Below are 15,748 nucleotides of genomic sequence, written 5' to 3'. Positions count from 1 at the left end.
CTGAAGGCAAACTAATTCTATGTCCATCTTTAAGTTTTAACCGGCTCTTTTTAAACTTTCCCTTCCTCTTCTTCACATTGGGCTTCTCTTGATTTAACTGGAATATCAAAATATTCAGCTCACGCTCCAGTACATCAATCTCACGTTCTGCTAACTGCTGCTCACGCCGCTTTAGTAATTCTTCCTGAGATTTCTGCTGAAGAGCAGCTCTTGTCAGCTCCTCTTCTCGTGAACACAGCTCCTGAAAATGAGATTTACAGAGATGTAGGTAAATCACAATGTGATTCTTCCTGTTATTCATCTATTTAAAATATAGCACTGAATTGCATATCCTTTATGAGTTTCTTGACACACTATGTATGGATCCTTTATGCCAACGTATCACCACATAGTCTTCATTCCTCATTTGTGTCCATTTTTTCTATTAACATTACGCAAAGTCTACAAAGCACAAATTAAATGGGTTTAAAAACTGGATCACAAAAATTACTTTTAAATTGTGGATTTATCATCCAATTGAGGCACTTCTAACAGTCTCACTCTGCATAATGGTCAATATTTTTCCTTTCCAGACTGCAATTGTGTTTGAACATTTGATTTTGTTTTTAATTTAACATGTAAATGTATTCTAAATAAAAGCCTTACTCCCTCAGCACCTATGTGTTTCAGAAACTGCTCCACTTTTTCATACTAATGAAAGTATAATCATGATCATTTGCACACATCTGGTTCAAAAGCACAGAAAATAACTGCATATAAACTAGAGAATATTTGTTTGATTTGATTTTGATGGGGGGAGAGCTTATACCTTTCTAAAGGCCCACCATAGTCCTACTGTTTGGGATAAAATCACTCTGACCAACACCAAGAAGTTAACTTTCATGTTATGCTTAAATTTTCAGACCCAGACTCTTTGACCCTGCTATATGCTGACCTCAAAAGAAAAGGAACATTCATCAATTCATAATGATGCCACTGGTCCCTCTCCAGAATTGAGTTCTTATGCAGTTACTTTATTTCTGAAATTAGGGAAAGAAAGGGGAAAGTAGGCATATTCACAACTTGAGATGAACTGGGTAATAGCAGTTACCAGGTCTTCAAACTTCTTCCAGAAGATCAACATATTTCAATAAATATAAATTTAGAACATTTGTGAGAAATAAAAACATCCAAAATTAATTTGGAGTTTACTTACGAAGAAAACCGAAGTCTGTCTTTACAATGCACTCATACTTTTAATTTTGGGAATGCTACCAGGAATTCCAAACCCACCTACTGCTTTAAAAATACAGCAGCTCTCAAACTGCCCTATTCTCTTCCTGAAACTACAGCATTTGCAGATAGGAAAAAAATGTCACTCACCTTTTCCTTGGTTCTTAGTTCATTGAATATCTGATGAATTTCCAATTTCCAGTCATCTTGCATGGAGTGGAAGGATTCTTGAGGCATCTCAGCCATAACTGCCCCCTCAATGGCAGTAAGCTGTTCAAGAATTAAGGCAAACGATGGTCGGATGTGAGGATCCTGCTCCCAGCATTCTAAAATTAATCAAAATTCCATCAGTTCCGCTATTCATAGAACCTTATGGGGATTATTTACACAATGTATAAATTTTAAAATACTCGTTATTTATTCTTCAAAGTTCTAATGCTGCTTACTCCCTTCCCTGAGAATTGCCTAATTTTATCTTTGCTGGTATAGGCCATGCTTACCCTACAGTACACATCAAAATGTTACGCGATGCCAGATTTTTCTGAGATAACCTATTTTCCAGATGCTACGTAGCAGAACTGCCAGTACCAAGTAATTAAGATTATTGAGCTAATACCCCCCCGAAAATCCATTAAGACACTCCAGCATTAATGCACAGCTGTCAGAGTCCCTGATCTCTCTGTGGAGAAGGAGGGAGAAGCCAACAGAACCTTTGGCAGTCAAAAACATGTATGAAGTAACAGCTAGCAATTTCCCTTCCCCTCCCCACACCACCACGATTTCAGTCATTTTGGTTTTGTATTTTACAACTTGTACAGTCTACATTTGGGTGGACATTATAGCTACTGAAGTATAAAAGACAAGAAACCACAAGAATACAAAGAAGATTACAGAAGATAATTGAACCACTGATTAAGGTGCTGTATCTTTTGAAATGATATGGTATATTGTAGTACAGGCAGTCCCCGGGTTACGTACAAGATAGGGACTGTAGGTTTGTTCTTAAGTTGAATCTGTATGTAAGTCGGAACTGGCGTCCAGATTCAGCCGCTGCTGAAACTGACCAGCGGCTGACTACAGGAAGCCCGAGGCAGGGTTTCTCTGCCCCGGGCTTCCTGAAAGCAGCTGCTGATCAGTTTCAACAGCAGCTGAATCTGGACGCCTGTGAGAGAGCAGCTGGGGTGCTGCCGGGTATGTCCCTGCAGCGCTGCACCTCGGCGCTGCCGGGACCAACCCGGCAGCACCCCAGCTGCTCTACCCGAGGTGTCCCCAAGTCAGCTGCTGCTGAAACTGATCAACGGCTGATTCCAGGAAGCCCGGGGCAGAGCAACTCTGCCTCGGGCTTCCTGTAGTCAGCCGCTGGTCAGTTCCAGCAGTGGCTGACTTAGGGACGCCTGGGGCAGAGCAGCTGGGGTGCTGCTGGGTTGGTCCAGTAGCGCTGCTCCTCGGCGCTACTGGACCAACCCAGCAGCACCCCAGCTATTCTGCCCCAGGTGTCCTGGTTCAGCCGCTGCTGAAACTGACCAGCAGCAGCTGAATCAGGACGCCTGGGGCAGAGCAGCAGGGGTGCTGCCAGGTTGGCCAATAGCGCCCAGAGCGGCACTGCGGGACCAACCGGCAGCACCCCAGCTGCTCTATCACAGGCGTCCGGAGAAAAGCCTGGTCTGCTGGGGGGGGGGGGGGGGGAGAGGTGTACTAGCTGCGCCCCCCCCCCCCCCCCCCCAAGCAGACCAGGGAGACGCGTGAGGCGGACCGAGATGCACCGTGGTCCCGCCGTCCGGGTCTTCCACGGCTTTGCTCCGCATCTCCCTGGTCTGCTGGTCTCCAGCAGACCAGGGAGATGGGGAGCAAAGCCACGGATCACGCGGGCAGCGGGACAACCCAGATGTGCCGCGGCTGTCCCGCTGCCGGCGTCCTCTGAGGCTTTGCTCCCCGTCTCCCTGGTCTGCTGGTCTCCAGCAGACCAGTGAGACGCGGAGCAAAGCCGCACAGCCCGTGGGCAGCGGGACAGCCCAGACGCGCCGCGGCTGTCCCGCTGCCGGCATCTTCCGAGGCTTTGCTCCCCGTCTCCCTGGTCTGCTGGAGACCAGCAAACCAGGGAGATGGGGAGCAAAGCCTCGGAGGACGCCTGCAGCGGGACAGCCGCGGCGCGTCTTGGTTGTCCCGCTGCCCGCGTGCTCCGCGGCTTTGCTCAGCGTCTCCCTGGTCTGCTGGGGGGAGCTCCCCCCCAGCAGACCAGGGAGACGCGGAGCAGCTTTTCTCGCCCCGGAGGACGCGGGTGGTGGGACCGCGGCGCATCTGGGAGTCCCGCCGCTCCCGTCCTCCTGGGCGAGAAAAACCCCGTTCGTAACTGCGGATCCGACGTATGTCAGATCCGCGTAACTCGGGGACTGCCTGTATTGCATGGCTTACTCTGAAATGTGTTAAAAATGTCTTAGTGCTGGATTACCAAGAAAGGGAAAATCACTACTGGATACGGAATTAGCACAGTATCAAATGAAGTGTTTGCGTTGTGTAATTATTATACATCATAAAAAACGCATAAGATATCCTGGAAGGAAATATGGTTTAATAAGTAGAGAGAAGCAGCATAGGTACCTTTCATTAGTTTAGCAAATGGTTCAGGACAGGTGGATGGAATGGGCAAAGTAAGCTTATTGACAGCTACTCCGTAAGCCACAGCAAGACCATCAATGCCACGGTAAGGAACTTCTCCTGTAAGCAGTTCCCACAGCAACACTCCGTAACTAAAAAACCAAATTTTTACACAGTTAAGTATATCTTCTGAATATTGACATACAGTTTACTCAGGGACAAACAAGTCAGTACTCTGCACACTATATAGTTCCACAAAGAGAGGACGGTCTCTCTCCGCTCTTTGTCACGATCTTCAGGGGACTATTCCCCCTTCATCTGCGATTTTTTTCTCCCATAGCAATAAGTAAAACTGGATACGCTGGGCAAATAAGCGGGCTATTGAAACCATACCCTATCTAATCACTGTCACTTACCTGCCATCAAAACCAGCAAAACAAAACTATTTAAAAATACTTTAGTTGTAGACTTTTTTTTTTAAACTTGGATGCCTCCACCATGTAAACCTTGATGGGAAAGGAAGAGGTTAAGAACAAATGAGAACCAAAATGTTCTACCTCAAAACAATGAAGTAGAAAACTTACCCAAGGACAATTTATTTCAATGTATACACTTTATTGAAAGATTAAAAACAGCTTCATTTGAGAATTGAAATGTCTGTATCCCTACAGCATACTGCAGAATGAGCCCCTAACTTTTTTCCCTTTGATAAAAAGGTACAGCAGGATTAAGACATGATAATATATTCATTTTTGCTGGGCTGGGTAACAGAAAATATTGCTACAGTCAAAGGGAAGAAAGAACTCCTAAATTTTAAGGAACAGATTTATCTCTGACTGTGTGTCAGGTATCAATACACCTGTTACTGTCAATACACTTGTCACTGTGAATTAGACTAGCCAAAAGAAATTCAGAAACAAATTCCATCCTAAAATTTAAATTATTTCATTCTTTTTACTTCTTAGAACTCCAGTAACCTTTCTTGCATTAAGCATATTTAATAGTTGCTGGCTCCCAGGCACTACCTGAGTAGTGTCCCCTTGCATTAGTATTATACAGAGAAGTATACAGTTTATGCCCTTTAGAGCTCAGAATTTAAGTAAACAAGAGACACACAAGATGGGAAAGAGTATAACACACAAGCAAGGTAAAGAATGCAAATGTCATGTTTGTTCGACAACTTTTCTAGAGGTGGCTTTACTTCAGAGAGGACAAGGCAAAAAAGCTCAAGTTGTTCTTTATTTGCAGTTTCCATTTCAAAGGCCAAAAGTAGTTAAAATATATCAATACAGGATTACATTTTTAGAAATTTCATCAAATTCATGTGAGTGAATGAGATAAAAATTAACTTAAAACTTTTAATTCAACAAAGAAGGAGTTGATTTGAACAAGGTGGTACATTACGGTAAGTGTTAAGTCACCCTCGATCTCCAACCCAAAGATTAATTCTTGAGCACCCACAACAACTAATGATAGTTTCAGAGGGTGACACTATCGATTTATTTATTTTCTGAGTGCTGGGTGGCTGGGCTGTGAACTCCAATTTGGCCAGGTGAGACATGTCTCTCAGTTTGGCGCTGTAACCCTTAACTCTTTTCCAAGCTGAAAAGTTGCTCCTTTATTACTCTCTATGCATACGGAAACTGTCTCATACACCTAATCATTTCTATTGCCTTTTTCTACACCTTTCCCAATTCCAATATATCTTCGAGACAGGGTGATCACTTCTGCACGCAGTATTCAAGATGAGGACCTACCGTGGATTCATAGAGGCATCTATTTATGTGGACACACCTCTCAGGCTGTCTACCACAGTGCTGTTTCCTGAGCACAAAGCCTTCCACATTTAGGCAACTCTCATTAGTACAGAACACAGCTCATCATCTCCTCAGCAACACATGCACATCTGTCCTCCACACTCTACACTGGTTTCCCAATGAATTCAGAATCAAGTTCAAGTCTCAGTCCTTATCTTCAAGGTACTCAATGGACTGGTCTCAAGATACCTAGATTTCCTATGCTCTGGAACAGATATCAAAGTCAACAACTCCTCAGGAACAGTCAAGCTCTTTACAGTAAGGGTCAAATTTGTTTGTGCAGTAGAAGAAACTTTCTTCAACGTCACCCCAGGTCTGTGGAATGAACTCTCCCAGGAACTAAAATGCATCATAAACCTTGCCACCTTCTGCTCCAAGTGCAAGACTAATTTCTTTGACCTTGCCTTCTCTAACTTGTATAGTTAAATAGCAAGTTACATAGCAACTTGTAGAGTTAAATAATAAAAACCAAACCTAAATCATTGCGAAAAGACATTTTAATTGCACATGCTTCTATTCCTGGGGATGCCGCCACAAGAACACCATCTGCAACATGCAGTCAAACTGCTTGATGCTCTACACGAAGGTGCTCAGATACTGGACAATTAATCTTGTTTAAGAACATATGTAGAGTACATATACTTGGACTTAGTACTGCATGACGGAGTGATATTATATAGCGCTAGGGATCTGAAAGGTTAACCAGTAAGCATCCCCCTTAACAGGTGATACTTACCAGTTTCTGTTAACCAGTGGGGGCTGGAGCAGCTTCTTGCCCGCTGTGGATTTCTCCAGCCCCACGAGGCCTGCCACAACACGGGCTGCTCAGGGCGTCTGGAGCAGCTCTTGTTTGTGGGGGAGAGGTGCTAGCGCTTTGCCGGCAGCAGCTCCTGTCCATGGCAGCCCTGCACTGGAGGCTGCTCCAGGCTGGCTGCAACACAGCCAGTCTGAGCAAGGGGTCTGGGAGTGGGACCCCCATGGGTTAGGGGGTGAAGCTGCAAGATCCCACCTAGTCAGTTAAACATTAGGCTAATGTTTAACCAGTTAACTCATTAACTGGGATTTTACATCCCTATATAGTGCTAAGGTGTTTGTTTTTTTTAAAAAATTCAATAAAGCACGTAATATGAATTAAGAAATGGCTAATCGAGAAGTCTCAACCAGAAGCTGTTGATGGGGAGTCATCACTAAACCTGAGTGTTTCTAGTGAGCTTCTGCAGGGAGCAACTAAAGCCCCACACTATTGAGTATTTTCACCGATGACTGGGAAGTAAATATAAAATCGTTACTGATAAAATCTGTCAATGACAAAAGATTGGAGGGGTGGCAAATAATTATGAGGACAGAACGGCCCTGCAGAGAGATTTGGATTCAAAACAAAATATGTTTTAATACCTCTAGGAACAACAAATGGAGGCAATACTTAGAGCCCTGAGCATATATAAATGTTCATCCGTAAATATAAATTGGTATCTGTGAAACTACAGAGGTTTCCCAGGAACCACAGCAACAAAAGGAGCAGAACATGGAGCCATCACTCCTAAGAGCCAGTGCTCCATGCAGGTCACAGCTCCTCTAGCACAACTGTACCACCCCAGCCCAGCCCAGCCTCCGTCCCTCCCACACAGCTATATGCATCTCCTTTCTACCTCAGAGGGTGGGGATAGGGGTGCACACCTATGTAGGACGAGCTGCCAAAATGAGGCGCAGTGGCTCCACATTCTGCTCCTTTTGCTGCTGTGGTTCCCAGGGGAGCCTTGCAGTTCAGCAGATACCAATTAAAATCTGTGGATATCTGCCTCTATGGATAGAAATTTGTATCTGTGTAGGGCTCTAATGATATCTACCAAATAGAGGGCTGCATCCTGGAAAGCGGGGACTTGGAAAAGGATTTAGGGTCAGAGAAATATAGGGCTGAACAAAACTTCGAGAGCTTACCCAGACTATCCCCCGCTGCTGAGGCAGAACCAAGTATACCATTTGACTATCCCTCACAAGTGTTTTTAAAAACCTCAAACAGTTCAGATTTCACAGCCTCCCTTGGAATTTAACTACCTATATAGTTAATGAAAACTTTATAATATCCAAGTGAAGTTTCCCTTGCTGCAGATTAAGTCTATTACTGCTGTGTCTACCTTTAGTGGAGTGGGAGCACAATTAATCAGTCCTCTTTATAACTGCCCTTCACACATATTTGAAGACTTCTCGGGTCCCTTCTCAGTCCTCTTTTCCAAAACTAAACATGCCAGTTTTTTTTTTAATTTTCTTCATAGGTCAGGTTTTTCTAAATCTTTTATCATTTTGTTCTTTCTTTTGGACTCTCTAATTTGTCAACATCTTTTTCACTGTTTGGTGCACAAATTACTCCAACTGGTGTACCAGCACTGAGCAGAATAGGACTGTTACCTAACCTCCAGTATCTTATATACTCCTGGTAATGCACCCCAAGAACGGTTAGCTTTTTTTGGATTATATTCTATTTGTGATTGAAAATAAACCTGAGATCTTTTCCTGAGGTACCATGTCAGTTATTTCCCATTTTCTATTTGTGCATTTGATTATTCCTTCCAAAATGTAAGTTGAACCTTTCTGGTCCAGGACTCTCTGGTCTGGCATGTTGCTGGACCTGAGCACCTCAGCATGTGGGAGCCTGTCAGCAGAAGGGCTAACAGTGGGGAGCCCAACCCAGGTCAGGAGTAGAGGGAAGCCTGGGAGCCAGGGCCAGTGGCCAGGATGACTTGAAGGCTAGCAGCCCCTCAGGCTGGCAACAATGGGGCTAGAATTGACCTACCATGGTCCAGCAAACTCTCTCATTTGGGACCAGTCAGGTCCCAAGGGTGCCGGACCAGGGAGGTCCAACCTACAATTTGGACTATCACATTTCATCTTGATTTCACACCTATTCTCCATCTTGTCAAGGTCATTTTGAATTCTCATCTTGTCCTTTGAACTGCCTGCAACCCCTCAGCTTGGTGCCATTCTGTACATTTTATAAGCATGCTTTCTACCCCATTATCCAATTAATTAATAAAAGTAACAAAAAACTGAACTTGAGTTTCCGTTGTGATACTATGGCAAAAACGGCTATTGTGATCCTTGGATGTATAAATGTGAGTTATCAGTAGCTTATAGGGAAGTGATTTTACCTCCCCTTATGGGGCTGGTGAGACCAATACTAGAATACTGCATTTCAGTTCTGGTGTCCATATTTTAAAAAGGAAGTTGAAAAATTGGAAGCAGTCCGAGAAGAGCCACAGAAATGGTTGAAAGGCAGGGGGAAATGCTCTACGATGAGAATTAAAGAGGTCACTATTAATTTCTCAAAAATACAGACATACCTTGATTATGATTTTTGAATATTTCAATTGGACAAAACACTGGGTATCAAGTAGGGATGTCAACTCACACACACACACACACACACACACACACACGTTAATCTTGCTGACTATTCTCATTCTCCCCCCCCCCCCCCCCCCCCCGAACCAGAAGCAGCAAGGCGGGGAGGGAAAGAGCAGGAGCTGGTGCCCATGAGGAGGTAGCTTAAAATACGGCTCCCCAAACGGCACCAGAACTACCTGCCCTCCTACCCCCATGCTGCTGCCTCTGATAGAGAGGCAGCAGTGTGTAGGGTGAGGGAGTAGGCTGGAGCCAAAAGGCATGGGTAGTCAACTTTCGAGACAGCTTCCCACACCTATCAGTTCTACAGACCCACCCCTTCCCCTCTCCCCCACAATTGCTGCCTCGTACAGAGGCAGGGGCCCAAGGCAGGAGCCAGTGCTGGGGGGAGCTAGCTTAAAAGCAGTGGAGGCCGCTCTGCATGCCATGAAGCATGAGCCTGCCATGGGCAGAAGTTGCTTTGTGGCAGCAGCATCTGCCCACAGCGGATCCAATCTCCCCATGAACAGAGGCTGCTCTGCATCCCACGGAGCGGCCTCTCTCCATGGGAAGCTCGAGTGCCCCATTCAGAGGGACTGCTGCCACACTGTGCTGCTGCTTTTGTATCAGAGGCAGCAGCACAGGGCAGCAGGTCCCCAAGGGGAGCTGGTTTTTGAACCGGCTCCCCTCATGGACTGGCTTCACCTGCCATCCCATGCTGCTGCCTCTGAGCATGCGGTGGCAGGGAACTCCCTGGGAATGAGGCCGGCAGTGCTCTGGTTGCCAGCACTGCCCCTGGGAACTATCAAATAGTTGTGTAACTGATAATATTTTGTGTAGTTAGATGACTATTCAATTACAGCATAGCTAACATCCCTAGTATCGAGGGATTATTAATTTAGTGGGGAAAGAACAAGAACAAAAGGCTAGAAGCTGAAGCCAAACAAAATCAAGTTAGAAACTGCTTTTATTTTTTACTGAGAGAGTGTGTTAACTACCAGAACAAACTACCAGATCAAGTGATGGATTCATCATATCTTGATGTCTTGAAATCAAGAGTGGATGCTATACTAGAACATATATTTTAGCAAACAGAAGTGCTTACTGAGCTCAATACAGACGTCACTGAGGGTGCATCTACACTGCACCCTTAGCTCAAAATAAACTATGTAATTTGAGCTACGCAAATTGCATATCTTATTTCAAGTTAATTTCAAAATAGATTTCGTAATTTGACACTGTCCACACCGCCAAATTTCAAAATAAACCACTATTCCAAAACATTCCTTAATCCTTGTGGAACGAGGTTTACAGAAATGTCAGTACAGCGAGCCCGTTATATTTCGAAATAATAGGCTTGTTTCAAAGACGCGGAATAGCTATTTTGGGATACAGGAAGTATCCCAAAATATCGCCGCAGTGTAGACATACCCTTAATGACATTCTATGGCGAGAAACAGTAAGTCAGACTAGGTGATCAAATGGTCCTCTTTGGCCTGCAGTTCTTTGAATCTATGTAACCCTGTTCTACACACACCTGCATCAGAACTCCTCTCCTCTTATAAAAGCTCTTTATGCAGAAACAGACAGCACCGAATTATGCAGCAATTCTATCAAGAAATTCAGGTTGAAAGTTCCCTTCTGTGCAAAACAAAGTCTTATACAAATCCACAGGACTGCTGAAATAAAGACTGTCATCAGAGATGGGCACTAACAGCAACAATTGCTCAATTTTTTTATTTTTATAAATAGCGACTTATTTACTTTACTTACAGTTTCAAAGCCAAAGCAAACAAAGTAATCAAACAAGTATACATCATTTCTTTAATAATGAACCATGCATCTTACTCACTACACATTTAAGTCTGATCATAAAAGGATTAAAAAGTAAGACTCTTGTCTATTTCCAGAAATTTCTATGCTTGATAGCAAATAAGCTGAAAGAAACAAAAATGCATTTTGGTGGATGCATCTAAAAGTGGTGACTTGCCTCTTTTAGATACCGTTCGCTGACTAGTCAGACAAAAATATGTCCCTATCCTAGAAAAATCCTTCATTCACCTTCTCTGTGGTTTCTCTTCTATGTAACTGGAATAGAACATTAATTATTTTAAATAAAGTTTCAAATATTGCTTAGTTCAACAGAAGTCATCCACAGCATTCACATAAATAGACTATTACAGCAAATGTGTTGTCATTGCTGAGATAACATACAATGCCAAGAACCATTTTGAGATTATATATAAACAGTAGATGCCATTTTGCTTGTTTCCACAAACTTTGACAAACTGATGACTGGCATTTTTATAATTAGAATTAAAAAGAAAAGGAGATGGAGATATTCTAGCCACAGAGTTCTCCAAATTCCACTGCAATATAGCAAGACACATTATTGCTGCTGTGAGATTCATGCAGCAGCAAAGACACTAGCTGAGGGGTGGGCAATAAATTTTGATTGACTCTGCTCTGTAGCTTTAGCTGACTATATAGCTCAAGCAGCAGAGGTTCATACACTAAGCTCCAGAGGTCCCAGGTTTGGTTCTGCCTGTCAGTGTTACATAAGCATCTGTTCATAATTCATTTAAAAACAAACCAAAATTCCCGTAGACTTCACTTGTAACTATGATTTAGAACTCTACTTAGATTTGCAATAAACAGGATGCATATTGTTTTTATTTTTACATGCATATTGCATGTGTTTACTAAAAGAGAAAACACAAAATGAAAATTGTAGTAATATTTATCAGACAAGAAATAAAGGCTCACTTCTGTGAGTGGCATTTCCTCATCACTTCATAACAAAATAATTGCTGCAGAGACATGTCACTTGGTGACCCAATATGTATTTTGCCACATATAGCCAGTCAAAACCCAGCTCATTATTCAAACTATGTACAATATGGAATTGGGATGAAGGAATAATATTTGGCAGCATGCTGCTCAAAAACTCAACTTCAGGATGGTGAACATAGGGTTGTCTATCTTCAGTTTTATGTAATCAGAACACCCTGATCCACCCCTTCTCTGAGGCCTCCATCTCCCCGTCCCCTTCCATCGCTCTCCCACACCTTCACTCATTTTCATCAAGCCGGAGCAAGGGGTTGGGGTGCAGGAGGGAGTGAGGTGTTAGGGTGTAGCTGGGGATGAGGTATTTGAGATGCAGGAGGGGACTCTGGGCTAGGCCAGATGTGAAGGAAGTAGTGAGGCCTCCTGCTATAGGTGTGGATTGGGGTGGTAAGGACTCTGGACAGTAGGTGCACACACTGGATTGGAGCCAAAAATGAAGGGTTGAAGATGTAGCCATGTAGCTAAAATGTAGCTTTATGCAAAGTAATGTGCCTCAGTATACTGCTTTTCTGAAAGCAGAAAGGATCTTTACCTTACCATTGGCAAAGGTGCATCAGCCAGAATATTGTGTCTAAAGCGGATTCGAAGGCGGGGTTAGAGTCTTATTATTTTGTTATAAGTTTTAAAATTAGTATTGTGAAATAAGTAAAAGGGTACAATGATTAGGGTTTTTTAAATTGTAATTTGATGTCCTTATCCAAATGTGCATATTGTTTCTTTGTAACAAAGGTTGCTTCTCTGTAACAAAGAAATCAACCTTGTTATGTGTGAGTGAGGAATGTATGAGAGATAAGCGTGAAGGCCACTGGACCAAATGTTCTAGGAAGAAACTGAGAACAAAGACGCCAAAGATTGCCCTATATCCCCATCGAGATTTAAGCAGTGGGCAAATCGACAGCTCTGAAAGAAGGCAGGCATTTATCAATTGGGACAAAATATTTGTGGTCGAAACCAGCTTAGTATGGCAGAACAAAAAAAATAAGGAACAAGAGAAACAACTGGAGATAATAAATATCAGTCAGAAAAATAGCATGATGATGCAAACCCCACTGATCCTGATGGGAAAGATCTATTATAAAAGGAGAACCATTTTGCCTTAAGAGCAGGGAGGTCCTGCCATGACTGGAACATTGGTCCAGACCGATAGACCCCGGCTCCTCTGCACATGATCAGTCCATGGACCATGGATTGGTAAATATAACATCAAATGGTGGGACGAGAGAGAGAGAGAGAGAGTGCGCGAGCGCACGTGTGCACACATGTATGTGTATAGCATGTCTGTCTGTCTATGTAAGCATGTGTTAACTGCTTTGCCATTGTATTCTCAATAAATGCGGCGTACTGCCTTTCCCCCCCCATAAAGATCCCACGTGCTTCTTATAAGCATAAGATTTTTTGGTGGAGAATTGCGAAAGTGAGTAAGCATGTGTGTGCCCTGCAGTCTTGTTGAGAATCAATGAAAAGTAGTTTTGGATACAGAAGGGTTCACTTCCATACCAAAAACTGCAATGTATCAATCATTAAGGTGTTCACACCCCTGGATGTAGCAGCCCAGGTAAGAGAGAAGGAGAATTAGTTTGGGCACCAGGCTAGAGCAGAAGGTTGGGGTTGGGGGGCTTGAGGGCTCCAACTTGTGCTAGAGGGTCTGGGGTGAGGCCAGTAATGAGGGGCTGGAGGTTAAGGATGGGACTCCAGGTTGGGGCAGGGGTTTGAGGTGTGGGCTCCAGGAGGAAGTTTGGGTTTGGGAGGGGCTCCAGGCTGGGGAAGGGGAGTATTGAAGAGGGTATGGACTCTGGGCTGGAGCCAGGAATAAGGGGTTCAGAATGTGGGAAGGGGCTCCGGGTTGGGGGTGCAGGCTCTTGGGTGGGAGCTGGAAATGAGGGATTTGGGGTAAAGCCCAGAGCTCTGGGCTGGAGCCAAAAGATTCGGAATAAGAATGGGAGCTTAGAGGGATGGGATGCGGGAGAGGGTGCAGGCTCCAGGAGGGAATTCCAATTTAGGGCAGGGAGATGGGGGAAAGGAGGAGGGTTGAGATGGGAGCTCTGGGTAGCACTTACCTCAGGCACCCTCCAGAAGCGGAGTTCCCCTGGCCTCATGGCCCCCCTTGGCATGGTTCCTGGCCAATGGGAGCTGCAAAGCAGTTGGAGGCAGCACCTGTGCCTTGGAGATGGATGGCAATCTGGCTGCTTCCGGGGGCCAGATGTTGTGGACAACCAGACTTACCGTGGCCTGATCAGCTGTGGTGAACAGAGCCACAAGGAATCCTTTTTAGGGTCATTCCAACTGAAAACTGGACACCTGACCAACAATTGTTATCACATACTGCTAGTCAAAACCTACTTCTTTACCCAAACTCTCTATACAGTATGTGACATCATGGGCCTGGATGGGCCATGCTGAGAACGTCAACTAAGAGCAAACTGCAAAAATTATGGTAGGTGAGATCCCTCAACTCTGCACCAGACTGGGGGAGGAGTACACTTCTGCAGAGTGGGCTGGGATGGGTCAGACCCACCTCCAGAAACCTTCCCCGGCTCTGCAACCACACCCCCTACTTGTCCCCATCATTCTCAGCCATGGGGGACACGCCATTGTGCATAGAACCGCTCCCCCATCCATCCCACCCTCCTGTATCTGAACCCCCAACTCACTGAGCCCTAATCAACTGCACCCAGGCCCCAATGCCAGCCCCCATTCCTGCAGACCCCCCACAGAACCCCATTCTACCACACTCAGACCTCCCTCCTCCCCCACTGAGCCTCCACCACCATCACCTGGACTCCTCCTCTCATTGCCCAGCACTAAGAATCTCCTCAATGAACCCTCATGCACCCAAATCCCTCCAGCACAAATACACAATGAGGCACCTGCACCCAGAATACTCCACGCAGAACCTTCTCACCTCATATCTGGATCCTCCCACACTAAGCTGCTTGACACTTGGATCCTGCCAGGCTGAATTTGCCTGCCCACAGCTGGTATGCCTAGTGCAGGACTGCTAACCCTGGTGAGCTGCTTGCTATTCCTGATAGAATGCTGCACACGCGCGCACACACTGAGAATATTTTAAAGTTCTGCACATTTTTTGTCAATAAATAAATGTAGAGGCATAACAGTGGGGAGCACAGGCCATTGGCTGCACAGAAGTGGCAGATCACCCTGCAACCCGCTCCCCACTTGAGACATTGACCTGTGCTGTCACGGTTGGGTGAAGCCTCACCATCGAGTTCATGTCTGGGTGTGGGTGCCGCAAGCTGATCTCTCATCTTCATGCAGTCAGTGGCCTGCACTTCCCAATATCATGGTGGACGCTCCACATTTATTTACTGACAAAGAAAATTTGCAGAATTTTAAAATATTGTGCACAGAAAATACTATTTTGGTGCAGAAATCCCTCATGAATGCTGAGCTTTGAACACAAATAGGAACTTTACTGAACCCACCATTTTGCCTTAATTCTGGGTGAACAGATAAGTCTCATGCTCTTCTGGTAAGGTGATAGATAGACTGTTCTTTTAAACAAATTCAGTGAATCCCCCTCACAGACGATATCAAAACTATGATTATTTCTTATGAGAACATTAACCAAAGTTCAGCAAACAATGATGAACTTGGCTAAAAGACCAAGAAATCTTCCCTAAATACATTTTTATTGTACTGATCAAGTTAGTTATCTTTAGAATTCTAAGCCCCTAAATGCTACTTAGTATTTTGGTTTTCTAATGCTTCACAACTATTGTAGTCAAGAAGGAAAACTAATAGGATGAGAATTCCCTCCCGTTAAAAAAAAAAAAAAGAAAAGAGAGAGAGAGAGAGAGATAAACGAACTGGAAAACGGGTTTAGCCCAAGTACCATACCAATAGAAAGCAAACAAAACAAGAAACTACATACACACATA

The 15,748-nt window shown here is 44.4% G+C and overlaps 1 protein-coding gene across 3 annotated transcripts in view; it reads right to left on the bottom strand.

The window, feature by feature from the left end:
* Window positions 1–15,748, bottom strand: part of MAP3K21 (mitogen-activated protein kinase kinase kinase 21) — a 53,007-nt gene that overhangs the window by 15,875 nt on the left and 21,384 nt on the right. For all 3 annotated transcript variants that reach the window (XM_006122045.3, XM_006122043.3, XM_006122044.3), the window contains exons 3-5: window positions 3,811–3,959; window positions 1,363–1,538; window positions 1–241 (exon numbers count right to left, since the gene is read on the bottom strand). In XM_006122045.3, coding sequence (XP_006122107.2) covers window positions 1–241; window positions 1,363–1,538; window positions 3,811–3,959 — 566 coding nt within the window. The remainder of the gene's footprint in view (window positions 242–1,362; window positions 1,539–3,810; window positions 3,960–15,748) is intronic.

Source organism: Pelodiscus sinensis, chromosome 3 (genome assembly GCF_052426305.1).
Source record: "Pelodiscus sinensis isolate ZL-2025 chromosome 3, ASM5242630v1, whole genome shotgun sequence".
Lineage (NCBI taxonomy): Eukaryota > Metazoa > Chordata > Testudines > Trionychidae > Pelodiscus > Pelodiscus sinensis.
The sequence above is the reverse complement of the archived record's forward strand: the minus strand, read 5'-3'. Positions and strand labels throughout refer to the sequence as shown.